Genomic DNA, 24,392 nt, shown 5'->3' on the forward strand with positions numbered 1-24,392 from the left:
TTAACATCTTATCTTATAAGTTTGTTTTAACAGTTTATAAATTTAGCCAAACGCAGAACATTATAATTATTAATATTATCACTATTATTTATGTCTTTTTCAAAACAAAAAACAAATAGGGTTTTACCTCTTAGTAGGAACAATGCAAACCTTGCCTAGCACGCCGGCAACCTATCATTGTCCGTGACAAACATTCACCATTTCCTAACAAAATAACCCAACCAAGAAACTGCTGACATGGCATCAAATCGGGCCCACATGCTCCCTTTAATGCAGCACAAACGGTCTTCAGTGGGCCCCACCTGTACGCCGTCACAGGAACATATATAGAAAAAAAGAATATAGAGAGAATATGTAGTCCGGCTGCCACGTGTACACAAACACCACTTTCTCTCACTATATATACAATCCCTCACCTTCCATAATCTTTCATCACCAACAATTAACACAATCTTAAAATCAAAGAATTTCTCTACAAACACGAAATCAATCATGGCCGTTGAATCTTCCATTCAATCTCCTGCGATCAATCCAACGGATGAGAAATTTGCGAAGGCGCTTCAGTTCATCGAAGAGATGACCAAGAACTGCGACGAGGTGCAGGAAAGGGTTTTGTCGGAAATACTATCCCAAAACGCCGACACGGAGTACCTCCGGAGGTTCGGCCTCGGCGGCGCCACCGACCGGAATACGTTCAAGACTAGGGTTCCGGTGGTTAAGTACGAGGATCTTCAGCCGGAGATTCTGCGTATTGCCAATGGAGATCGCTCTCCCATCCTTTCTTCTCGTCCCATCTCCGAATTTCTCACTAGGTAAAAAGATTTATTTGTTTATGTTGCTTTTTTTTTTCTAGTTGATTAATTTGTCCGCGTTTTATACTACGCATGCACACTGCACCTTGATAAATTAATAACCTCGCTTAAATAATAGTTTATTCTGGTCGCGACTCGGTAAAGACCAACTAAATTAGTAGTTCGATAATTTAATATTTCGCTAAAGTAATAGAATTTTGCTAGTTCCAACTGTATTAATTTATAGAGTTTTAACTACGAATGAGTGAAATGAATTTGCAGTTCCGGGACATCGGCAGGCGAAAGGAAGCTCATGCCGACTATTAGTGACGAAATGGATCGCCGGCAGAAGCTGTACTCACTTCTCATGCCGGTGATGAACTTGTAAGAACCTTTATTTGATTTTAATATTAAATAAATCTTAATATATTAAAAAATGAAATAATTAACAATAATAATTTTATTAAAAATTTTATTTCTTGAACTGCCTGCCAACAGGTACGTCCCGGATTTGGACAAAGGAAAGGGCCTCTACTTCCTATTCATAAAGGCCGAAACCAAGACCCCAAGCGGGCTCGTGGCCCGGCCCGTTTTAACAAGCTACTACAAAAGCGAGCAATTCAAAACCCGACCGTACGACCCATACAACGTCTACACAAGCCCCGACGAAGCAATCCTTTGTTGCGACTCCTACCAGAGCATGTACGCGCAAATGCTCTGCGGCCTCGTCATGCGCCACGAGGTCCTTAGGGTGGGGGCCGTTTTCGCCTCCGGCCTCCTCCGCGCCATCCGTTTCCTCGAAGTCAATTGGCGCCACCTGGCCCATGATATCGCCAGCGGCGCACTGAACCAGAGAATCACCGACCGTTCGATTAGGGATCGAATGTCGGAGATTCTCTGCCGCCCGGACCCCGCCCTCGCAGAGTTTATTACTAAAGAATGCGAGGGCGAGAACTGGGAGGGGATCATCAAAAGAATATGGCCCAACACGAAGTATCTGGACGTGATTGTGACCGGAGCGATGGCGCAGTACATACCGCTGCTCGATTTCTACAGCGGGGGCCTCCCGCAGGCGTGCACAATGTACGCCTCGTCCGAGTGCTATTTCGGGCTCAATTTGAGGCCCATGACTAAGCCCGAAGACGTCTCGTACACGATCATGCCCAATATGGGCTACTTCGAGTTCATCCCACACGACGACGGAGATGAGGAGAAGTCATCCTATCCGCCACGTCAGCAGCTGGTGGAACTGGCTGACGTGGAGGTGGGGAAGGAGTATGAGCTTGTCGTCACCACTTACTCGGGGCTGAGTCGATACCGAGTTGGGGATATCCTCCGAGTCACGAGGTTTTACAACTCGGCGCCGGAGTTTAAGTTTATACGTAGAAAGAATGTTCTTCTGAGTATCGACGCTGATAAGACCGACGAGTCGGAGTTGCAGAAGGCTGTCGAAAACGCCGCCGTTTTGCTGGGTGAATTTGGCGCGAGTGTGGTGGAGTACACTAGTTTTGCGGATACGGGTTCGATTCCGGGGCATTACGTGATTTACTGGGAGCTGTTTGTGAAGGATCCGGATAGTATTGCCCCGACCCGCGAAATTATGGAGAAGTGCTGTCTGATAATGGAAGAGTCGATGAACTCGGTTTACAGGCAGTGCCGGGTCGCGGATAACTCGGTCGGGCCGCTGGAAATTAGGGTTGTGAAGAAGGGGACTTTTGAGGAGGTGATGGATTACGCAATCTCGAGAGGCGCGTCGATTAATCAGTACAAGGCGCCGAGGTGCGTGAGCTTCACGCCAATTGTGGAGCTGCTTGATTCGAGGGTTTTGTCGGCGCATTTCAGCCCGGCGGCGCCTCGCTGGACACCTGACCGGCGGATTTGATCTGACTCGGTGGGGCCTGGTTCCGTTTATTTTGTCGTATGTGTATTTTCGATTTGATTGGCTTGTTGCGTGTGTGTGTTTTTTCAAATAAATATGTAGATATTGATGTGATTTGTAATTTAATTAAAGGGTGATTGTATTGTGAAATACATCTTAATTTAACTTGGTTTGCCACTTTCATTGAAGTAAATTATAGTTACCTTTCGATAAGGTTAAATTACGAAAAAAATCTCATCTATTTGGATAATTATAATTAGGGTAAATTCAACTTTACCCTTGTATTCTGCCCAAGAACCACTTTATCCCATTGTACTCTTAATTTCGTGGATTTACCCCCTTTTACTCGTACAATTTCTCAATACAACCCTCTTCATCAACTTTTTTCGATTTTGATTCTGACGCCATTTGGTCAAGAGTCAAAATATTGACGTAAATATTGAATTTTTTCGATTTTGACTCTCGAGATTAGAAAAGAGAAAGTTTCACACATTCATATATTTTTTTCTATGAACTGGGTGGAATTGATCAATTTTTGGGTCTTGATTTTTACTAAGTTAGGGGTTTAATTTGGGAATATCTTGGAAGAGGAAGTGGTGGGAGAAGAAGAAATGACAATATTGACGGAGGAGAAACGACGCGTTATAGGCAGTGGTAATTTTATAATTTACAGAGTTGACCAAATGGCGTTAGAGTCAAAATTGACAAAAAATGAAGGAAATGGCTGTATCGGAAAATTGTACAATTACAAGGGGGTAAATCGATAAAATTGAGAATACGATGGGTAAAGTGACTCTCAGGCAGAGTACGAGGGGGTAAAGTGGAATTTACCCTTATAATTACCCATCAATTATAAATTTTCTTACACGTTCATCCTTACAGTGTCAAATTTAGTGGAATTTTATCGATTGTATGGAACATTCTCCAGTTTGTACCCGTTTTACCCTATTTGAACTCCACATTTTGAAACAAGATGATCATAAAATGTTTTTCTTGACTTGTAAATATCAGACTGTGGTGTATCAGAAACTGCATATTTTCACAAAATAAGTACAAAGTAGAGAATATTCCACGGTATCTGAAAGATTTTGTTAAATTTGGCACCATAAAAATGGACGTGTGAGAAGATTCATAATTGAAGGGGGTGGTTGTAATTACTCAAATAAGAGAGTTTTTTTTCGTAATTTAATCCTTACAAACTTCTAAAAATCTATAATTATGGACTTTGAGGTACGTAGTTTTCGAATATTCGAAGAGATATAATGATGATCAAATAAAATTAAGGACAAATATCTTTAATCGTCCCTCACGTGTGTGTTTTGTCCCACCTTAAATCTTTCAAATGAGCCAAAAATTCATCCCTCAACTCTAAAAATTGTATAAACGTTATCATCCATCTCAAAATTCCGTTAGTAGTTAACGGAATCACATCAAGAAGAAAGAATTGAAAAAAAAAAAATCACTAAAAATTTAGTGGCATCTTAAGAATACGTTTCTCTATGTTTTTTTCACATCCACTTTCACGGAACATTCAATTACTCTTTTGAAAACACAATATTTCTTTTGAATTAAATTACACAAATAACAACAACCTTTTTTTCTTAAAAATTGTTATTAAATATAAGAAAAGACGATAAACATCGCATCGTATATTGATTTTGTATTGCCTGATAAAATTACTTTCTATCAAATCCAACATTCACAAAATATCTTATTACATGTTGTTGTTAAACTTATATGTATTATACGATACAATACACAAGTAAATTGAATAAGAAAAATAGTTCCCCTCTACTTTCTATTTCTCCTTTTATTTCTCAAAAAAAAAAAAATCTTGATACATGGAATATTCCATTTCGTTAAATATGATTCTGTTATTTTTTTGGAAGGAGGAGGATGAATTTGGCTAATTTCAAAGATAAGGGACTAAAGTGGGACAAAACAAATATTTGGGGGACAAGACGTATAATATACTTCAATTTAATCATTAATTAATCATATAATTAATCTGCATAACAGAAGTCCGGTCGAATCGCATTTAGGGATTTGGGATAGTGAGTCTCATCCTACTGCTCTACTCTTCTCCATCCGCCATTGATTTCCCCCACCCCACCCACATCAATCTCTTCGACCAGTGACGACGGCCGAGCTCTTTTTCACGGCGGCGATTGGTGCGGCTACGGTAAAGTTTCAATTTTTATTTTTTTGACCTATTTTAAATTTTCTGTGGTCGTAATATATATTGTGCTTCTCGTGGTGATGATTTTACCCTAACATCTCTGCTTCTTTGAATCTGATTAGGAGATCAGTGGATCCTTTTCATTTATGCTTCTTTTTGTGTTTCCGATTTTGTATAATGATTCGAGAATCATCAGTGTGCGTGAAAATTGAAAATCAGTGTGTGTGAGAATTGAAAATCCGTGTGTGTGAAAATTGGGTGTATATATATAGAATGATAATTTATGTAATTCAGTACCCTGTTGATTTTTCCTTTTTCGTTTATATCTCAGCTGCTTTTGGTTTGTTTTAAAATTTTATTATAATGAGTTTTTTTTTTTTAATTCTGAGCTGATTGAGATTCTGTACTCTCTAATCACACTCATCCTTTTGATCTCCTACAGAATCCTCTGTTCTTTCTCCTTCGATATCGATATCAATGGCAGACGCCTCGCAAACAGTCGATGGCAACACTCTAGTAGCCATGTGCCTGGCTCGAATAGGCATAGACAAAATGTTCGGAGTGGTGGGTATTCCCGTAACTTCACTAGCCAACCGAGCCGTATCCAACGGCATCCGTTTCATCGCCTTCCACAACGAGCAATCTGCGGGCTACGCCGCCTCCGCATACGGATACCTTACGGGTCGACCCGGTGTCCTCCTCACGGTGTCTGGGCCGGGTTGCGTCCACGGGCTGGCGGGTCTATCCAATGCCGCCGCCAATGCCTGGCCCATGGTCATGATCTCTGGCTCCTCCGAGCAGAAGTTCACCGGCCGCGGCGACTTTCAAGAACTCGATCAAATCGCAGCCGTCAAGCCATTCTCCAAATTCTCCGCTAAGGCCACCGATATTACCGAAATACCCTCGTCGGTTTTCAGTGTCGTCGATTGGGCAGTGGCGGGTCGACCTGGCGGGACCTACTTGGATCTCCCGTCGGATATCCTTCATCAAACCGTTGATTTATCGGAGGCCGAGAGATTGATAGCTCATGCCCTTAGTTCAAGAAACAAAGATCTCATCGAAAAACCGAGGGTTAATAATTCGGAAATTAAGAAGGCCGTGGAGATGTTGAGGGGGGCAGAGAGGCCCTTGATTGTGTTCGGTAAAGGGGCGGCTTACGCCAAAGCGGAGAATGAGTTAACTAAATTAGTCGAGAGCACCGGAATTCCCTTTCTGCCTACTCCAATGGGGAAAGGGTTGCTCCCCGATACGCACGAGCTGGCGGCTACTGCCGCTAGGTCGCTGGCGATTGGGAAGTGTGACGTGGCTTTAGTGGTCGGCGCGAGGCTTAATTGGTTGCTTCACTTCGGGGAGCCGCCCAAGTGGTCGAAAGACGTGAAATTCATACTCGTGGATATATCCAAGGAAGAAATCGAGTTGAGAAACCCGTGTTTAGGAATTGTGGGAGATGCTAAAGATGTTGTGGGAATTTTACATAAAGAGATCAAAGATGATCCGTTTTGTTTCGGAAAAACTCACCCTTGGATTGAGGCGATCAAGAATAAGAGTAAAGATAATGTGGCGAGAATGGAGGTGCAGTTGTCGAAGGATGTGGTCCCGTTTAATTTTACGACACCGATGAGGATTATTAGGGATGCGATTTCGGGGGTGGGGGCCCCGGCCCCCATAGTGGTTTCTGAGGGGGCTAATACTATGGATGTCGGTCGGTCGGTTTTGGTTCAGACAGAGGCGAGGACTAGGTTGGATGCCGGGACGTGGGGGACAATGGGGGTTGGTCTCGGCTATTGCATCGCCGCTGCTGTGGCGGCTCCCGATAGGCTGGTGGTGGCTGTTGAAGGTGACTCCGGTTTCGGGTTCAGTGCTATGGAAGTTGAGGTAGAGTTCTATTACACGTGCTCGAATTCTTCTTTTTTTTTTTCAAGTGTTCATATTAATTTGTGATTTTTATATGGATTATTGTAGACGCTAGTTCGGTATCAGTTTCCGGTGGTGGTTATAGTGTTCAACAACGGCGGTGTTTACGGCGGTGATCGGAGAAACCCGGAAGAAATAACCGGGCCCCACAAGGACGACCCTGCGCCCACGTCTTTTGTACCCGGCGCAGCGTATCATCTTCTGATGGAATCTTTTGGAGGGAAAGGGTATCTTGTTTCGACTCCAGACGAGCTGAAATCGGCACTTGAGGAATCGTTTTCTGCGAAGAAACCTGCTGTAATAAATGTGGTGATCGATCCGTATGCCGGTGCGGAGAGTGGGAGGATGCAGCACAAGAATTGAGTCGAGCCCGGATAATAAGTAAAATAAATAAAATTAAATAAATATTTTGTATTTCGGCGCTGGTATTTTTATTTTTTTTGTAATAAATTTATTTGTGACAGAGAACTCGTAATCTGCAAACAAGAGTTGGCAAATTAAGTGTAAAATCAAAGGAAAGATGTGGGATCACATGTCAACACAATTACTGGTTCTAATTGAGTTATATTAAGAGATAATCAGATTTAACTAACCACGTATCATGATTAGATGTAATAACAAATTGGGATTATATAGGATCTTGTAATTATGCAATATCTGGAAAATTGATATGGGATCAAAATACTGATTCATAGGTAAATCAATTAATTCTGTTATTGATATCTAATACATAATTACAAAGTTACTATGTCCGGACTTCTAGATGTTGCACCTGATGAAATATATTTAGTAAATTTTCATCTTTAATTTATACACAATTACGGATTTGCATGTAGATTTCTGTAAAAAAAATTATGGATGATAATATATGACCCGATTAAATTTATATATACCATAGAATAAACCATATTATTATCTCTTTTAGGGGTCTAACGAGTCGAGCTCGAGCTGAACTTGACTGTTTCGGCGAGCTCGAATCCATTTTGATGAGCTCGTGCTCTTCGAATATTTGTTTCTTTTTTTTTTGGCTCGAGCTCAGGAACAACTAAAAATGAGATCGCCTGACTTGTCTGAAAGCTCGAGCTTGAGCTCGAAAAATTCGAGTTCAAGTTCGACAATTTGTCGAGTTGACTCAGCTCATTTACACTCCTGTTTTATTTGATGATATACATAGTAAAATAAATTGGACATTTTTTATAATTAACTTTATGCAATTACATACATATATACATGTGGGCGTATGCAGAGAATAATAAAATAATAATAAATAAATGAAACGAAATCTCATTCTAGAGCAACTCGAGCATCTCCGACCGGTCTCACCATTTTTTCACCAAATCCCATTTATGGTGGTGAAAAAATGGGTTCATCTCCCACCAGTAGCACACCATTTTACCCCTCCACCATTTTTGGTGGAAAAATAGTGTTTTTGGTCTACAATGGATTTCACCAAAATTTAGACCAAATATTAAAATAATAATATTTCACCATTTCACCACTTATAGGAAATGGGATTTGGTTTGGTCTCCTATGGCATTTCACCAATTACCGCCCCAAAATTATAAATATAATGTTAATCGTAATTTTATAATATTTTATTTCCTAAATATTAATTATAGATCCAATGTTAAGTAATAAATTTTCTTAACTATATAATTTAAAAATTATGTTATCAATTTTAAAAATTGTCTAAACATGAAATAAGATGAACTCAAATTATTTTAAATATAATAAAATCATATATAAACAATAATCTCATAAATTATTGCATAAATCATATATTAAGTACGACATGAGAATTTAAATAAGCAGTTCATGATGATTTAAATTTATATAATTTGTGTTATTGTTTATCATGTTTTGTTATCATGTTATGTTGTTTGTTATTTTATGAGCTATGTATTTCAATTTAAATGTATCGTCCTCTATTTCATCAATTGAAGTGTGCTTCGTTAATCATTCTATTGTTGCTTATTATATTTTATTAATAGCAATTAGCGTATTAGTTAAGTAAAGAAATGAACTAATAAATATTGATACCAACAAAATATACAAATTAATTAAAAATAAGCATATTTATATTATTAAAATTAATGGTTTGTTAATAATAACAAATTTATTTATATTTTAAAAACTAATTTAATAATTAATACAAATTTATTTACGATAAATATGCTAATAAGTTGGTAATCGGGTGCAATTAGTTAAAATCGTCATTTTATATGGTACTTAATAAAATGGTGTTAATTATGCCAAATTCTATTTTCACCTCTATATTTGGTAGGAAAAATAGGATTTGGTGGAAAAAATAGGAAAATGGTGGACCGGTGGGAGATGGAAATTTCTTCACCAAAAATTTTGGTGATAAAATAGGATTTGAGTATTTGGTGATATGGGGTTGACCACGGTAGGAAGCTAAAACTAAATCTCTATAATTTTAGGTGTAATGGTGATATATGAATTTTGGGTGGGAAACTAAAAACACCTAAATTAGATGAAAAAATGGCGTTATGGTGTCTGGTCGGAGATGCCCTAAACATCTCAAAAGACAATAACATGAAACGTGTAATAAATCGATCAATGAATAAATAAATCATAAAGTCAATGTTAATAACTTAATAGTGTATGTAACATGCAACATGATATTGTTTTCATATTAGGATTGTTATAATAAATTCGAGATTACGATTGAATTTAAGCAATCATAATCTAAATTATTGACATATTTGACTTTTTATAAATCTTTAAAAATCAGTTATTAAATCAATAAAAAATAAATAAAAAAGTACGTTGGATTTTGATTTTTGAATTGTTTTAATTCAAAAACCTACTAAAAATATTATTCATAAGTCAACCATTCAGAAATTGATTAAAACCCAATTTGACTTGAGTAGTTTTTAGCAAGTCAAAATTGTGACAAGTTAGTGGGATTCTTTTAGTGTAATACTAACCAAATTGTATTTCACTAATGACTAAACAATATAATTACTATATTATATATACGTTCCTTTTTATTTTAGCATACAAATTATAGGAAAAGTATTATTTCGATTAAAAATAAATAGAAACAATTAAAAGGGACGATCTATAATCTAATTATGTGCTTTTTTCTTTTATTTTTAAAAATAATAATAATTCAATTTTAACATTATTTGAACTCAATTTGATTAAAGGGCATATTTGATCTGGTTAATTCTCTTGGGAATTTCTTATTTATTTTAAATTAATTTTATTGAAAATAATAACTAATAAAAAGAACTTGTAAGCCAGCTCGCGAGTTCATAAACAATTATGAAGAGCTCGGACTCGACTAGTCAAAAAACTCGAACTTTTATCAAGCCGGGCCTATGTTAACGATGGTTGGGTACAAACGGGCCCCGTCGAACCCGACCCGTGACCAGTTGGACCCAATTATGTGTCCGAATTTATAAATCTCCCCCACTCAACAACAAAACATGCTAAATTACGGAGAATGTGTGTGTGTGTTTTCTTGTCATTAGCTTAGCTGCAATTGACGGTGTGGGCCCCACGCGCATTACCAGCAGAAATTCAGTCACCACCAAAATAAGAAAGAAAATAAAAAGAGAATCACCGAAATTATTAATACGAACAACTGTATTAAAATTATTTTTCTATCCAAATTGTTTCTATATTTATATATATACCCCCCACATTTCTGCACCACTATCAATCACTCATTCATCACAATTTTCATTTTCTTCTCTCTTTCTTTCTTCCAACTTCAAAAACAAAATAAAAAGAATGGGAAATTACATTTCTTGCACCTTGCCGGGGGCGGTGAGCAGGAGTACGATCAAGGGTACGAAGGTCATTTTCCCCTCCGGCGAGACACGGCGGCTCCACGAGCCGACGAAAGCGGCGGAGCTCATGCTGGAGAATCCGAACTCCTTCATCGTGAGCGCGAAATCTCTGCAGATTGGGAGGAGATTCTCCGCCCTCAACGCCGACGATGACCTCCAGATGGGCGGCGTCTACGTGTTTTTCCCGATGTCGCGGCTGAAATCGGCGGCGACGGCGGCGGATTTGGCGCCGCTTTTAACCGCGGCGAACTCGACGGCGGCGAAAAGGGCGTCGAGAATCTCGCCGGAGTGCGGCGGCGGTGTGCGCGTTGTGGAGACGACTAGTGTGAAGTGTTCGGCGGCGAAGCTGAATTTGGATGATTTTGAAGAGTTTTCGACGCCGGAGTTTAAGCACAGATTATCTATGAGCAGGTCCAAGAAACCGTCGCTGGAAACCATTGATGAAGAACCACTGTGTGTGAGATGAGATCTTGTGATCGAAAATTAACGGCTGTGATTTCACTATTTTATTGAGATTTACTCTTTTCATTTTTTTTATTGATAAAAAGAGTTTCTTTCAATATTTTCTCGTTTTATTAATTATTAATTATTAATGTAGTTTGAAAAGATAATTATGTTGGCAAATACAACATATTTTGTTTCTAGAATAATTTTTTTTACTTTAAAATAATGAAAACAATGGTGAGAATTATATGACTTCACTAAATTTATTCCAAGGGTTAATTGAGATGAATACTTTTTTTTAAGGATGGAACTCGTGCACTGAGTAAATCTACACTCTCGTATAAATGAATTAAATACTTATAAAAATAAGAATATGTAGAAGAAAAAAATCCCCATCTGGAGGTAAATTATTGTAGTGCAATAATTCATTTATAATTTTTAAGATACTCATACTTTAATTATTATAAACAATTTTATAATTTACTCCAAGATTTTGCATTCATAAAACACACTCACATATATATATGTATATTAGTTTCATTTTTCAAAACTTTCCACCACAACAGACATAAATCCAAATATTGTTTCCTCAAAATAATTAATAAATCTTCAATTATTATTATTATTAATTTTTTTTTTAATTTTTTTTTGTGGCCAAATTAACTCGAAGAAAATCTTATAAAGCCCAATTTATCTACAAGTTGGGCTTGAATTTCTAATATCTAAAATGGGCTGGGCCTTGTGATAGCAAATAACTGGGTTTCTGTATAATTTCCTAATCCTAGCAAAACACAAACCCCAATCAAGTAAATCAACGGCCGAGATTAACTCCATCTGTCCGGATTCACACAACAAGAGAAGTATATAAGCAGCACCATATATATTCATAAAACGGAAAACAAAAACTAAATTATTTTAGTTATTTTACTGAGATAGGAGAAGTGTTGGCAGACGACACACACTAATAAATCACAGGTATTTTATTTTCATTTTTTTTTTATTTTTGTTTTAAATTTATGTGAATAATCCATTAAATCATCCAATCGAAAACCCTTGTTCCTTCAATTTCCGCCGCCTCTCTCCACAATCTCCGCCGCCTTCCGCCGTGCGATTTTGGATCTGGCTATCAATTTTTGAACGAACTCAAAAGTGATTCTCCCATAAATCTCGATATAAATTATTTCGATACTAGGGTTTAATTGGCTCTGGTGAAATTTTCTCACGAATTCGTGGTTTCTGGTGCAGATTTGATTTTTCGGATTATCAAAAATTCGATTTTCGTGCTTTGGCAGTCTTATATTAGCTGGTGAGTTGTTTTTTTTTTTTTTCTTATCTCAATGCTCATTCTTCACGTTTGCTGAATTCGAATAAATGAACTGTTTGTTCTTAAATTTCATTATTGATTGGTGTTTTGAATTGGTTGGGTTCAAGTAGATTGAGTTCTTTTTGCCAGATTTGAATTTTTTTTTGTCTGACATATTAAACCCTAGTTAATCATTCTCGACGTTTGTTGAATTTGAATTGATGAATTGTTCTTTCTTAAATCTCACAACTGATTGGTGGTTCGGTTTTGTTTTAATCAGGTTCTAAGAGATTGAATTTCTTTTATTAGTCCCGATTCAATTTTTTAAAATCTGATGTATATGAAAGTTTATGATTTTATATTGATTGGTTTCGTTGTATTCATTGATTAGTTAATCTCGATGGGAAAGAAGAAATCCGATGAAGCCATAAAAGCCAAGCCAAAGGAAAAGCTCTCAGTATCTGCAATGCTTGCCAGCATGGACACAAAACCCGAAAAACCGAAAAAACCACCGGTCTCCACTTCGAGCAAACCCAAGTCAAAATCCGCTCCGAAACCCCCTTCTTACATCGACGGTGTAGATCTTCCCTCATCTGATGAGGAGGAAGAAGAGATAGACTCCGAAGAAGAGAAAAAGCAAATCGAGCTCCAAAAACGCCGGAATTCCGCAAAATCCCTCGACATAAGCATAACCGAAAAGGAGTTAAAGAAACGGGAAAAGAAAGACGTCCTCGCCAGCCAAGCTGCTGAGGTGGCGAAACACGAAGCCCTCAGAGACGACCGCGACGCGTTCACTGTCGTGATTGGTAGTAAAGCTGCTGTGCTCGATGGAGAAGCAGATGCAGACGCTAATGTGAAAGATATAACGGTGGATAATTTCTCCGTTTCGGCCCGTGGAAAAGAGCTCTTGAAAAATGCAACGGTCAAGATTTCTCACGGGAAGAGGTACGGGCTTGTGGGCCCCAACGGAATGGGAAAGTCAACCCTGTTGAAACTCCTCGCTTGGAGAAAGATTCCCGTACCTAAAAATATCGACGTACTTTTAGTCGAGCAAGAAGTAGTTGGTGATGATAGAACAGCTCTAGAAGCGGTTGTTTCTGCCAATGAAGAACTCATCAGTCTCAGACAAGAAGTTGCTTCCTTGCAAGAAGCATCATCGAACGTGCAAGAAGATGACGAGGAAGAAAACGATGTTGGAGAGAAATTATCCGAACTATACGATAAATTGCAATTAATGGGTTCGGACGCTGCCGAAGCTCAAGCTTCAAAGATTCTTGCTGGTTTGGGTTTCACTAAAGATATGCAGGCTCGTCAAACGAGGTCTTTTAGTGGAGGTTGGAGGATGAGGATTTCTTTAGCCAGAGCACTCTTTGTGCAGCCCACTCTTTTACTATTGGACGAGCCGACAAACCACCTCGATTTGCGGGCGGTTCTGTGGTTGGAAGAATATTTGTGTCGGTGGAAGAAAACTCTTGTTGTAGTTTCGCACGATCGTGATTTTCTAAATACAGTGTGCAATGAAATCATCCACCTCCACGATTTAAAGCTCCATCTCTACCACACGAATTTTGACGGCTTTGAAACTGCCTACGAGCAGCGCCGTAAAGAAATGAATAAAAAATTCGAAACCTACGACAAGCAGTTGAAAGCTGCGAAAAGATCTGGAAGCCGTACACAACAAGAAAAGGTAAAAGATCGTGCTAAATTCACCGCAGCAAAGGACGTTTCAAAGGGTAAAGGCAAAGGCAAAGCAGTCGACGAAGACGACCCTGTACCGGAAGCACCCAAGAAATGGAGAGACTACACGGTGGAGTTCCATTTCCCAGAGCCAACCGAGCTAACTCCACCGCTCATGCAGCTGATCGAAGTCAGCTTCAGCTACCCTAACCGAGAGGATTTCAGGCTATCTGACGTGGACGTCGGCATCGATATGGGGACCCGCGTGGCGATAGTGGGGCCCAACGGTGCCGGAAAATCAACACTGCTGAACCTCCTCGCCGGAGATTTAGTTCCGATGGAGGGCGAAGTGAGAAGAAGCCAGAAATTGAGAATCGGTAGATATTCGCAGCACTTTGTGGATCTACTTACAATGGATGAAACCCCGGTTCAGTATTTACTCCGTTTGCATCCAGATCAAGAAGGGCTGAGCAAGCAAGAGGCGGTTAGGGCAAAGCTGGGTAAATTCGGGCTGCCTAGTCATAACCATTTGACCCCGATTGTGAAACTGTCGGGTGGGCAAAAGGCAAGGGTGGTTTTCACCTCGATTTCGATGTCGAAGCCGCACATATTGCTTTTGGATGAGCCGACGAATCATTTGGACATGCAGAGTATTGATGCTTTGGCGGATGCGCTGGACGAGTTCACTGGTGGGGTTGTTTTGGTGAGTCATGACTCGAGGCTGATTTCGCGTGTGTGCGATAATGAAGAGATTAGTGAGATTTGGGTTGTGGAGAATGGCACCGTCGAGGCTTTTCCGGGTTCGTTTGAGGATTATAAGGAGGAGCTTGTCAAGGAGATTAGGGCTGAGGTGGACGATTAATTCTTTACTTTCTGAGATTAATAATATGTTTTTCTTGTGGTTCTTTTTTTTGTGTTACATTTGTGTAATGGATACTTGACTTTGCTGCAATTGTGATTGGAGTGTAATGATTTTGAGGATACAGTTGAGATACTATGATCACTTTTTTCTTGTAACTTTACCAATTCTTTTTTTATAAACTTGAATCCTGGTTTTTTTTTTTTCGGTTACCAGTCGTGCGCCAAAATTGGAACAGCATTTTTGAATTCGGTCGATTCTGAAATGTGATTTTTTCCGATTTTGGATCATTCTGTATCATTTTATATTCGATTTTCCTTTTGAATTTCTTTGAAACGGAATTGCAATAGTACATATTGTTTCGATTTTAGTTTTCGAAACATTCCATTTATTATTCTCTTATTTTTTTAAATGACACTTTAATAACAATATTATTATCATATGTATATTCTATATTATTGGTGAGTAGGAAAACCAAAATTCTGAGATTGGAATAACTGTTTCATTCCCATTTTCGAAATTTCGATTTTTGATTTTTCTGAAAATTTCAGGAACAAAATCGGAAGCTAGAGATTTACTCATTTATATTTCTCGTCGCACGATTACATTGAATTTTCGACGATTTTTATCAAGGGCACTTAGATTTACCCTTGGAGTTAACCATATCTCTACAGCAAGGGCACTCAGATTTGTTGCCAGAAGTGCCTGAAGGAACACAGTTGCATTTGCTGCAGCATACGCAGCAGTAACTAAAGCAACGCTTGAAAATCCCGGCTTTTTCGCACCTTTTGTTGCACATTGCATTACAATTAGAACCTACAACAATTGATCAAAAACAATATATATTAGAAACAAGAACTATATATATATATATATAGATGTATGTAGTCATGTAGATATAGATATAGATATAGTTTTTACTTGGGGTTACAGCGGGGGCTGCTGCTTCTGCTTCGGCAGCATCGACTAGAAAAAACGACGGGGCAATCATAAGAAGAAGCGAAACGAGAAGCAGAGTGGAGAAGAGAGACTTCATTTTAATTAAAGATTTATAAATATTGGATTCTTGATTTGATTATGGAGAAGAATTGAAAGAGTAGGACAGTATTTATAGTGGCATAATTGTGAATTAATTATGTAAGAATTTTAAGAATATACAACCTGTCTTTGTGTATTGAAATTTGAAATAGAGGAACTTTCCAAGTGTACCAAGCAAGGTTGTAAAAAGCGGTAATCGGGTCCGAGTCGGTCAGGCACCGATTCACGATTAATCGGTGCGGCGGTGATTAATCGGTGATAAATCGGAAATAAATTGGTTTTTAAAATTTAATATAATATATCTCTAGATATTATTTATAAATACTCAAAACATATATAAAAAGATATTTAAACATAGTTATATCTCCATCATATATATATTCTTAATAACATAATAGAAGTTTAATAATTATAAGATCATAATACATAAATATCCTTATAAAATATAAATAAAAAAACATTTTTTTTGAATTTACATTTATTCTTGAACATTTCTGGCATACATTATTAGTTCTCTAACAATAACAATTAACATAAACAAAATAAGGCATAAACTCATATTTTCTTTTATTAAAATCTCAACTTTTATTTTGAATTATAAAAAATAAAAAAGAAAAAAAAACCAATGACCGATTTTTGGCCGATTTTTGCCACCGAGTATGACCCGCCTTAAAGGTTTGACCGCCTCAAACCGCCTCGGACCGCCTAAAACCGCCTCACAGGCAAAAACCAATTTTTCAAACCTTTACACTAAAATCGTACAGGTTTTGGACCGCCTCTGCCTCGGAGACCGATTAATTGGCCGCCTCGGCCGATTTTTAGAACACTGGTACCAAGGCTGGCTGGATGAATACACATTAGTTTATTGTAATATCGAATTGTTAAGAAGATCCTCGTACTTTTAATATTAGCAATTCACCACCTAAAGAATTTTTTTTTTTAACACAAAATATGGTGAGTATTTAAGGGTAGCTTGCCAAAAAAATAAAATAACAAAATTGATTTATATGGGGGTTTTTTGTTAATAAATATAACCCATTAGCAATTAGAGTAAATATATACTGAATGTTGGCTCAGTCGGTAAACCGACCGAACAGTACTGAACCAAAAATTCGGTATGTGCCGAATACCGAATTGAAAATTCAGTACGGTATTCTACAATTTTTTTTTTGAATTCTTGTATTCGGTATTGGTCCTCGACATACCATACTGTACCGAATACCGAAAATATTTAAAATATATTATCCTTTTATTTTATTTTAAATCCTTTAAGGTTATAACAAATTATGAAATACTTATAGATTAATAATTTTTTTTTTCATTATTTACAAATTAGCCTCTATTGATAATCACTTTCTACTTTTAGGACCGGTTATTGAAATTTGAATGTCAAATTCAAGAAGTAATTAGTTTTTTTAAAAATTATACCTTTTTAAAAAAAAAAAAAAAACATATTTTCAATTTACCGATATCTAACCAAAAATATCGAATTAATTCAGTAAAAAATCGTACCGAACCGAAAGGTACAGCTTATATATATACAGACTGTAAATTGGCTGGAAGTATAGGGATTATGAAATGGCAGCCCCTCTTGCACTATTTTGGTTCTTTAAAAGACAAAATCTAGTGAGGTATTTGGTGTAAAGGTCACTTGGAAGCTTCTGAGCAAAAGGCTTTCACTTTAAATTTAGGGTAGCAATTTTTATAACATAAATTTCAGAATTTATAGGTGGCAAGAATGTACAATATAATCTAGGGTAAATTACGACCACCCTTTAGGTATGGTAAAATTATGAAAATTTCCTTCATGTTTGGGTTATTATTACTACCCCTTAACTATAAATCTAGTTTCAAATTTAGTGGAATCTTCGATATTATATGGAATATTATCACTTTTGTACCCGTTTTATCCCATTCGAACTCCATATTTTGAAGCAAGATGATTATAATATGTGTTTTTTTGGCTTGTATATATCAGATTGTGGTGCATCAGAAACTGTATTTTTACACAAAACGAGTACAAACTAAAACACATTCTACTAAATCTAGATGATTATGTACTAAATCTAGATGATAAGAGTGGATGTGTAAGAAAAAATCATAGTTGAGGGGTAGATGTAATTATCCAAACAAGAGGGGTTTTTGTAAATTGACCATACCTCTTTTTTTTTGATGAGAAAATTAATATATAACTAAGAAGGAAATGAAGAGTCTACAAGAGGAAAACCAATGTCACATAAGCAAGAAATAGGAATACAATTACTATGAATAAAACCACTCCATTTGGACGAGAAAGACCATGAAGCTAAATTGTGAGCGGCAAAATTTGCGCTCCGGGGGCAATATTTGAATTTCCATTTCGGCCACAGGTGCCAAAACTTGCGGATTTCATCAATGATAACTTTCGCCGACCAATGGATAACCGAAGAATGATCATTGATAAAAAGAACAGCATTAAGGCAATCCGACTCGAGGATCACCTTGGGCAGCTTCTTCTTCTCAGCAAAAAGACAAGCCTCGTGAATAGCCAATGATTCAGCCACAAGGGGGTCCAAACAATGATGAATTGAAGAGTGCGCAAAAACAAATGATCCATTGCTATTACGAACAACAAAAGCAGTCGAGGCCACGCCGTCGATAAATGAGCAATCTGTGTTGATTTTTAACCAATTAAGAGGGGGCTTGGACCAGTACTGGGAAATGGATGAACCAGGCTTGAGAGAGGCTTTAAGTTGACTAGTCCAATGAGCTCCAACAGAGGAGGAGATCTTCAAGAGTGAATCCTGCAATGAAAGAGAGGGAGAGCCATGAGTGATAAGATTTCTGTTACTCCAAATAACATCAAAGGTGACAGCGGCATAGACAAGAAATTCTTCTCGCAAACTCTCGGAGAAATGAAGACCACCATTCTTAGCAAGAGATAAAGCAATCCAATATTTAATAGAAAAATTTTGAAACTGAGCAAGAGAAAAGTTCCATTTAGAGATAAACCAGAGTTGAACAATAAAAGGGCAGTTAAGGAAAAGATGGGAGGCAGTTTCAGTAGCTTCGTTGCAAAGAGGACATAGAGGATTGATAATGGGAAAAATAGAGCTCAGTTTGGATTTAGTGGGCAAAAGATCATGCGAAATGCGCCAAAGGAGGAGTTTATGTGGATTATGGATTTTAGCACTCCAAAGCTTTTTCCAGGGGAAAGGGTTGGGATGATGAGGTCGAGCGAACCTGTGGGCATTATCAGTAATATAGGCACTCTTCGTGGAGAATTTCCCTGACGTAGAGGGAGACCAGAAAAGAGTTTTGGACTGAAAAGTAGGATGAATATGAATCTTCCTAATCTCAGTTAACACTTCAACAGGGAAGATTTCCGCCAAAAGGCTCAAATCCCAAGAATTAGAATTTGGGAGAATCAAGGATTTAACAAGCTGAATAGGGGAAGAAGATGGGTGAAAGGAAGGGAGGGGATGATGGATAAACCCAGGGAGAGAGGGGATCCAAGGGTCACTCCAAATGATGATGTTGGAGTTCGTAGTAACATTGAAGCAAGCCCCTTTAAAAATCAAGGTTTTCATTTTCTGAATATCCTTCCACAGACTAGAAGAATTAGGATTTGGGGCATCATGGGTAAGGAAGTCTTGCATGCCCAAATATTTTGACCTAAGAAGCTGAACCCAAATCTTTTTATCAGAGGTTGCCATGGACCAAGCCAGCTTAGAGAGAAGAGCTTTATTGAAATCTAAAGTTCTACGAAAACCCAAACCACCGACAAACTTAGGCAAACAAATACTATCCCAACATTTTGGCATAAAGGAATTTCCATTTGAGTTCACACCCCACCAAAACTTTCTAAGAGCAACATCAATTTTAAGAGAGATGCTAGAAGGAATGAGGGAAATAGACATATGGTAAGTAGGGATAGACTGAGCCACTGAGGAAACAAGGACAGATCTGCCAGCCTGGGAAAGCGTTTTAGCTTTCCAACCACACAATTTGGAGTCAATTTTGATCATGAGATCAGAGAAAGAGTCCTTTTTGTATTTAGAATGGCAGAAAGGCAGTCCTAGATGCTTTTCTTTATGGGAACATTCTTTAAAACCAAATAAGGTGAGAATGGGGTTCTTAAGGGAAGGACACGAGTTAGAGCTAAAGTGAATGGATGATTTAGAGGGATTTGGAAACTGACTGGACCACTGAGAGAATTTATCCAAACAACCTTTAATACAAAGAGCATCCTCCATTGAAGCCCTGCAAAAAATGATCAAATCATCAGCATAGAGTAAATGGGAAAAAGAAGGAGCAGTTCTAGATATTTTAACACTCTTAAAATGGCCCAAACTTTCTTCAAAATTTAAAATTCTAGAAAGAACCTCAGTGTAGAGAACAAAGAGGAAAGGAGAAAGAGGTTCTCCCTGCCTAATTCCTCTCGAAGGAGTAATGAGACCAAAAGTAGAGCCATTTATAAGGAAAGATAAAGAGGAAGTGTTCAAACACTGCATAATCCAACCAATGAATTTATTGCAAAAGCCAAGATTAGATAAAACACATTCAACAAGTTTCCACTCAACCCGATCAAAAGCTTTAGCAAGATCAACTTTCAAAGCCATTAATCCATTCTTACCCTTTTTTTTTATGCAGATATGTCATGATCTCCTGAGAAACAATATTATTGTCGTGTATACTCCTATCTTTAACAAAAGCCATTTGAAAAGGAGAAATAATAGAAGGCAATAAAGGTTTAAGTCTATTAGCTAAGATCTTAGAAATCACTTTATAAGTAACATTGCATAAGCTAATAGGCCTAAATTGCTCAACAGAAGAAGGGTAAGGGGTTTTTGGAATGAGAGCAATGAAAGTGTGATTTAAAGCTTTCAGAAGAAAACCAAATTTAAAAAAGTGTTGGACAGCAGCCACAATAGCAGTGCTTGTTGTTTTCCAAAATGCTTTATAAAACAAGGGGGGGAGACCATCAGGTCCAGGGCTTTTGTTTGAAGCAAAAGAGAAGAGAGTTTTCCTAATCTCAATACGAGAAGGCAAAGAGCAAATAACATCATTAGTATCAGTTGAAATAACAGAAGGGAAAAGAGAGTCTAAGTCACCAGGGAAAGGGGGAGAATCATCAATATAATCGGTCTTGAAAAGATTGCAATAGTAGTTCACAAAACAAGCCCCAATTTGGTCAGTATTGTACACAAGCACATGATCCTCATTTTTTACAGAGACAATTCTATTATTTCTGGAGTGAATAATAGAGGTAATGTGGAAGAATTTAGTGTTTGCATCACCCTCTCTTAACCATTTTTCTTTTGCCTTTTGTCTCCAGAAGATTTCAGCTCTCTTAAGCCATTCATCTAGCTCAATTTGCAGGTCATTCTCCAAAGGAATAGTCTCTCCAGAATGATCAAGAGACTGCAAGGAATGGATTTTCTCTTGAAGAAGTTTGATGGAAGAATGGCAATTGCCGAAATGGGAGATATTCCATTTTTTAAGAGCAGCTCTAACATTTTTTATTTTGGAATGGATCTGGAAATGGGGGAATCCAAAGACTGGAGAATTCCAGACATTGGTGACAATATCAAAACAGGTTGAGTCCTCAAGCCACATAGCTTCGAATTTGAATGGCTTAGGTCCATTGAATGTAGAGATGGAAGTATTCAAAAGCAAAGGACAATGATCGGAAGCAAAAGTGGGGAGATGAAGAATGCTCGAGTCAGGGAATGAGGAAATCCACAGAGAATTGGCCAGACCTCTATCAATTCTTTCTTTGATATGAGTAATTCCTTGTCTTTTGTTGGTCCACGTAAAAGGGTTCCCATGATAACCCAAATCAATCAGCCCCAAATCATTGATATCAGAGAGCATAGAGTGATTGGAAGAAGAGGCAAACGGCAATCCTCCTCTTTTTTCAGATTGAGACATCACAGAGTTAAAGTCTCCAATAACGAGCCAAGAGCCCTGGAATTCTCCAGCAATGGTTTTAAGGAGGTTCCAGAACAGGTTTTTACCAATAGGATTGCAAGGGCAATAAATGCCTTAATTGACCATACATGGGTGGTTGTAATTTACCCATATAATCTATAATCACTTTTGTATTATTGTACTATAAACGCGAGCGTTTTTAATATTTAGTTTAAGTGAACAACGTTTCTCTTTCTCTGATTATATATATTAAAAATGAAAATAGAAAACTATATGGGCTAGATGCTTACATTGCGGCCCAATATTGGAATGATAACTGGGCCGTACAATCTTGTGTTACACATTAGTTTATGCCCTTATTTACTTGCTATTTAGTCATTCTCATTTTATTAATTTAAAAAAAATATACTTTTAAATATAAATTATGTCACAAATTAGATTTTTTTTGTTGTATTAATAGCTGAAGATTAAGTTATCTTAATTTGTAAAAAAAAAAAAAATCAACGAAAGACAAAATTTCTCCATGAATTAATTAATCAATAAAATAAATAAATCCCCGTGAAATCTGATAATTTAAACATACATATTCACAACAAAATATATATATATTAACTATCAAAATATATAATAACGCACGTGGGGACATAAAATTTTACAAACAAAAATAAATAAATAATAATATAATATTCTCTCTCTCTCTCTCTCTCTCTATATATAATATATCTCTCTCTAGAAGAAGAAGCATAGGAGGGCCACTCCCATTGCCAAACTTGCCCTGCTCATCAATTTCTCTGCTCCACTCTGCAAAAACACGCATTTGTTAATTATTATTAATTTAAATAACACAATTAATTATTATTTCCTAAATGTTTAAATAAAGAGTTGCTATCGTGCGCTCATAATGAAGAGTTGCTATCGTGCGCTGTTATTCTTTCACCATGTTCATTTACACAATTTCCCTTAAAAGTTTTCCAGTCCGGACAAAGGACCGCAACAAGAAAAAGCTGTCGGAAAAACGACAAAACAGTTGTTGCGAGATGTCGTAAGTTCACATTATGCTATAATGCACCGACACGGCAAATTTACTTTGAGAGAAAAATTCCGCCATTGTTGCTTTAATCGATCAGCATAGCGACAATGTGAACATTAAAGAAACACTAAACCCATGTTCTGAGTTAGGGATCTGGGCCTTTGTTTATGGAAGTTTATATTATTATATCCTTAATTAATGCAAGAAGTTCATAGATCTGGCGCAAGTTAGAATGTAGGAGTGAGTAAATCTAAAGATACGCACCTCATCGTTGAGTGATGTGGGACTTGGAGAAATGGAGTCGGCGCTAGGTCCGGGAGCTTCTGTCGGTGGGGCCGGTGGGCTGTCCAGCGCCGGCGCCGGAGAAGGAGCCCCGTGCTTCTTGCTCTTCTTCGTGCTTGGTGCTGGTGCCGTGGCTGGTGGCTCGGTGGGCGGGGCAGAAGCCGGAGACGGAGGAGAAGACTCAGTCGGTGGTGTTGCGGCTACCGGAGCTGGAGACGGCGGCGAAAGAACGGGAGCGACTGTCGGTGGTGAGCTGACTGGTTCGTAAGCCGGCGGAGAGCTCACAGGCGCCGCTGCAGTCGGTGGAGAACTGACCGGAGCTGAAGCCGGAGGGCTAGAAACTGGAGCGGCGGCCGGAGGTGTCGAGACTGGAGCAGCCACCGGAACCGGAGTTGCTGGTTTGGTCGGAGGAGTGGCGGTGGGTGGGGTGGAAACATGGGCGGCGGCGGGAGCATTGGCCGGTGCGGCGGACGGAGACTGGCCGCCGACTGTAGCAACTACAAGGCAGATCAATGCGAGTAGAAAGCCTGTTCTCCGATCCATGGCTTTTTTTAGAGAGAGAAAAACTGTGGAATAATATTTTTTAATTTAAAAATAAAGAAAATAATATGTAGAGAGAGAAAGGGAAGAGAGAAGATGATCAAATTATAATGAAGAAGGAGAGATATAAATAAGGAGCAAAATTTAGAGATGGGTGTTCGTCGTTCGACATTTGTGTGGGCCCATGCAAGACCCAACAAAAATGTGGTGGGACCCACTTTGCATGTGATTTAGTTTTCCCTTGCCACCTCATCCAACGGCTCTTTTACGCGTCGCTCTTTATTATTTTTTATTTTTTTCCTATTTTTTTATTGTGAAAAAAAAAGATTTAAGAGCGCCACTAGCAATTAAAACAAAAATTGAATTCGAATTATTTGATTTACTATAGATTTTTGAATTTTGAAAATTATATCTGAATGTGGTTTAATTAAATAAAATTTAACCGATGGAGAAAGGATATTTTATCGAGCCAAATACGAATCGAGCTTCAGAGTTGAATTTTTCGTACAATTTTATTTTGAGTGCAAGCTCAAATTGAACGATAATAAATGTTTTAGTTGGATTTGATGCGTTAGTAAATCTATTAAAAATTATGCACTGTCCAATGGTCCTCCAATTAAAGTTGCTATTGATGAAATAATAAATTTATTATTAATGAAAAAGAGAGTTCAAAGTAGATCAGCTGGTCGATAAAATCAATTCATGTATAATCCTACATTAGA

The 24,392-nt window shown here is 37.9% G+C and overlaps 6 protein-coding genes across 8 annotated transcripts; 4 read left to right on the top strand and 2 right to left on the bottom strand.

Moving 5' to 3' along the window:
- The first annotated feature begins 435 nt into the window (after positions 1-435).
- LOC105961088 (indole-3-acetic acid-amido synthetase GH3.3) lies at positions 436-2,841 on the top strand. The gene is made up of 3 exons (XM_012985327.2): positions 436-812; positions 1,074-1,175; positions 1,290-2,841. Exons 1-3 carry the CDS (start codon positions 493-495, stop codon positions 2,671-2,673), a joined length of 1,806 nt encoding a protein of 601 aa, XP_012840781.1. The 5' UTR covers positions 436-492; the 3' UTR covers positions 2,674-2,841.
- Positions 2,842-4,667: 1,826 nt separating this feature from the next.
- On the top strand, positions 4,668-7,260 carry LOC105961104 (Thiamine pyrophosphate dependent pyruvate decarboxylase family protein). The gene is made up of 3 exons (XM_012985344.2): positions 4,668-4,852; positions 5,292-6,724; positions 6,812-7,260. The coding sequence occupies exons 2-3, from the start codon at positions 5,327-5,329 to the stop codon at positions 7,124-7,126; spliced, it is 1,713 nt and encodes a 570-aa protein (XP_012840798.2). The 5' UTR covers positions 4,668-4,852; positions 5,292-5,326; the 3' UTR covers positions 7,127-7,260.
- A 3,197-nt stretch (positions 7,261-10,457) lies between these two features.
- Positions 10,458-11,195, top strand: LOC105961087 (uncharacterized). Its single transcript, XM_012985325.2, has one exon. The coding sequence runs from the start codon at positions 10,526-10,528 to the stop codon at positions 11,048-11,050; it is 525 nt and encodes a 174-aa protein (XP_012840779.2). The 5' UTR covers positions 10,458-10,525; the 3' UTR covers positions 11,051-11,195.
- Positions 11,196-11,904: 709 nt separating this feature from the next.
- ABCF4 (general control non-repressible 4) lies at positions 11,905-15,049 on the top strand. Of its 3 annotated transcripts, none has more exons than XM_088826039.1 (3): positions 11,905-12,177; positions 12,274-12,334; positions 12,723-15,049. In XM_088826039.1, the coding sequence occupies exon 3, from the start codon at positions 12,732-12,734 to the stop codon at positions 14,868-14,870; it is 2,139 nt and encodes a 712-aa protein (XP_088682165.1). In that variant the 5' UTR covers positions 11,905-12,177; positions 12,274-12,334; positions 12,723-12,731; the 3' UTR covers positions 14,871-15,049. The 3 variants fall into 3 exon arrangements, with proteins under 3 accessions (XP_088682165.1, XP_012840796.1, XP_088682166.1); XM_012985342.2 differs by having other exon boundaries at positions 11,905-12,003; XM_088826040.1 differs by lacking the exon at positions 12,274-12,334 and having other exon boundaries at positions 11,921-12,003.
- A 3,025-nt stretch (positions 15,050-18,074) lies between these two features.
- Positions 18,075-21,926, bottom strand: LOC148766172 (uncharacterized). The gene is made up of 3 exons (XM_088826945.1): positions 20,999-21,926; positions 20,086-20,147; positions 18,075-18,688 (listed from the first exon to the last, which is right to left on the bottom strand). Exons 1-3 carry the CDS (start codon positions 21,816-21,818, stop codon positions 18,098-18,100), a joined length of 1,473 nt encoding a protein of 490 aa, XP_088683071.1. The 5' UTR covers positions 21,819-21,926; the 3' UTR covers positions 18,075-18,097.
- Positions 21,927-22,334: 408 nt separating this feature from the next.
- LOC105961101 (uncharacterized) lies at positions 22,335-23,782 on the bottom strand. The gene is made up of 2 exons (XM_012985341.2): positions 23,113-23,782; positions 22,335-22,619 (listed from the first exon to the last, which is right to left on the bottom strand). The coding sequence occupies exons 1-2, from the start codon at positions 23,671-23,673 to the stop codon at positions 22,548-22,550; spliced, it is 633 nt and encodes a 210-aa protein (XP_012840795.2). The 5' UTR covers positions 23,674-23,782; the 3' UTR covers positions 22,335-22,547.
- Between the last annotated feature and the right edge of the window lie 610 nt (positions 23,783-24,392).

The sequence above is a fragment of the Erythranthe guttata genome, chromosome 12 (assembly GCF_056151865.1).
Source record: "Erythranthe guttata isolate IM_541 chromosome 12, IM_541, whole genome shotgun sequence".
NCBI lineage: Eukaryota > Viridiplantae > Streptophyta > Magnoliopsida > Lamiales > Phrymaceae > Erythranthe > Erythranthe guttata.

What these genes read in the sequence shown, in the direction of transcription:
- LOC105961088 (XM_012985327.2), top strand. Translation starts at nt 493, where the DNA reads ATGGCCGTTGAATCTTCCATTCAATCTCCTGCGATCAATCCAACGGAT. An exon ending in ATCTCCGAATTTCTCACTAG is followed by an intron (nt 813 to 1,073) that starts GTAAAAAGATTT and finishes ATGAATTTGCAG; the next exon opens with TTCCGGGACATCGGCAGGCG. An exon ending in CTCATGCCGGTGATGAACTT is followed by an intron (nt 1,176 to 1,289) that starts GTAAGAACCTTT and finishes GCCTGCCAACAG; the next exon opens with GTACGTCCCGGATTTGGACA.
- LOC105961104 (XM_012985344.2), top strand. Translation starts at nt 5,327, where the DNA reads ATGGCAGACGCCTCGCAAACAGTCGATGGCAACACTCTAGTAGCCATG. An exon ending in TCAGTGCTATGGAAGTTGAG is followed by an intron (nt 6,725 to 6,811) that starts GTAGAGTTCTAT and finishes GGATTATTGTAG; the next exon opens with ACGCTAGTTCGGTATCAGTT.
- LOC105961087 (XM_012985325.2), top strand. Translation starts at nt 10,526, where the DNA reads ATGGGAAATTACATTTCTTGCACCTTGCCGGGGGCGGTGAGCAGGAGT.
- ABCF4 (XM_088826039.1), top strand. Translation starts at nt 12,732, where the DNA reads ATGGGAAAGAAGAAATCCGATGAAGCCATAAAAGCCAAGCCAAAGGAA.
- LOC148766172 (XM_088826945.1), bottom strand. Translation starts at nt 21,818, where the DNA reads ATGTCTCAATCTGAAAAAAGAGGAGGATTGCCGTTTGCCTCTTCTTCC. An exon ending in TGATTCTCCCCCTTTCCCTG is followed by an intron (nt 20,148 to 20,998) that starts GTGACTTAGACT and finishes CATTTTTTGCAG; the next exon opens with GGCTTCAATGGAGGATGCTC. An exon ending in TAAATTCTCTCAGTGGTCCA is followed by an intron (nt 18,689 to 20,085) that starts GTCAGTTTCCAA and finishes CTTTCATTGCAG; the next exon opens with GATTCACTCTTGAAGATCTC.
- LOC105961101 (XM_012985341.2), bottom strand. Translation starts at nt 23,673, where the DNA reads ATGGATCGGAGAACAGGCTTTCTACTCGCATTGATCTGCCTTGTAGTT. An exon ending in CCACATCACTCAACGATGAG is followed by an intron (nt 22,620 to 23,112) that starts GTGCGTATCTTT and finishes GTGTTTTTGCAG; the next exon opens with AGTGGAGCAGAGAAATTGAT.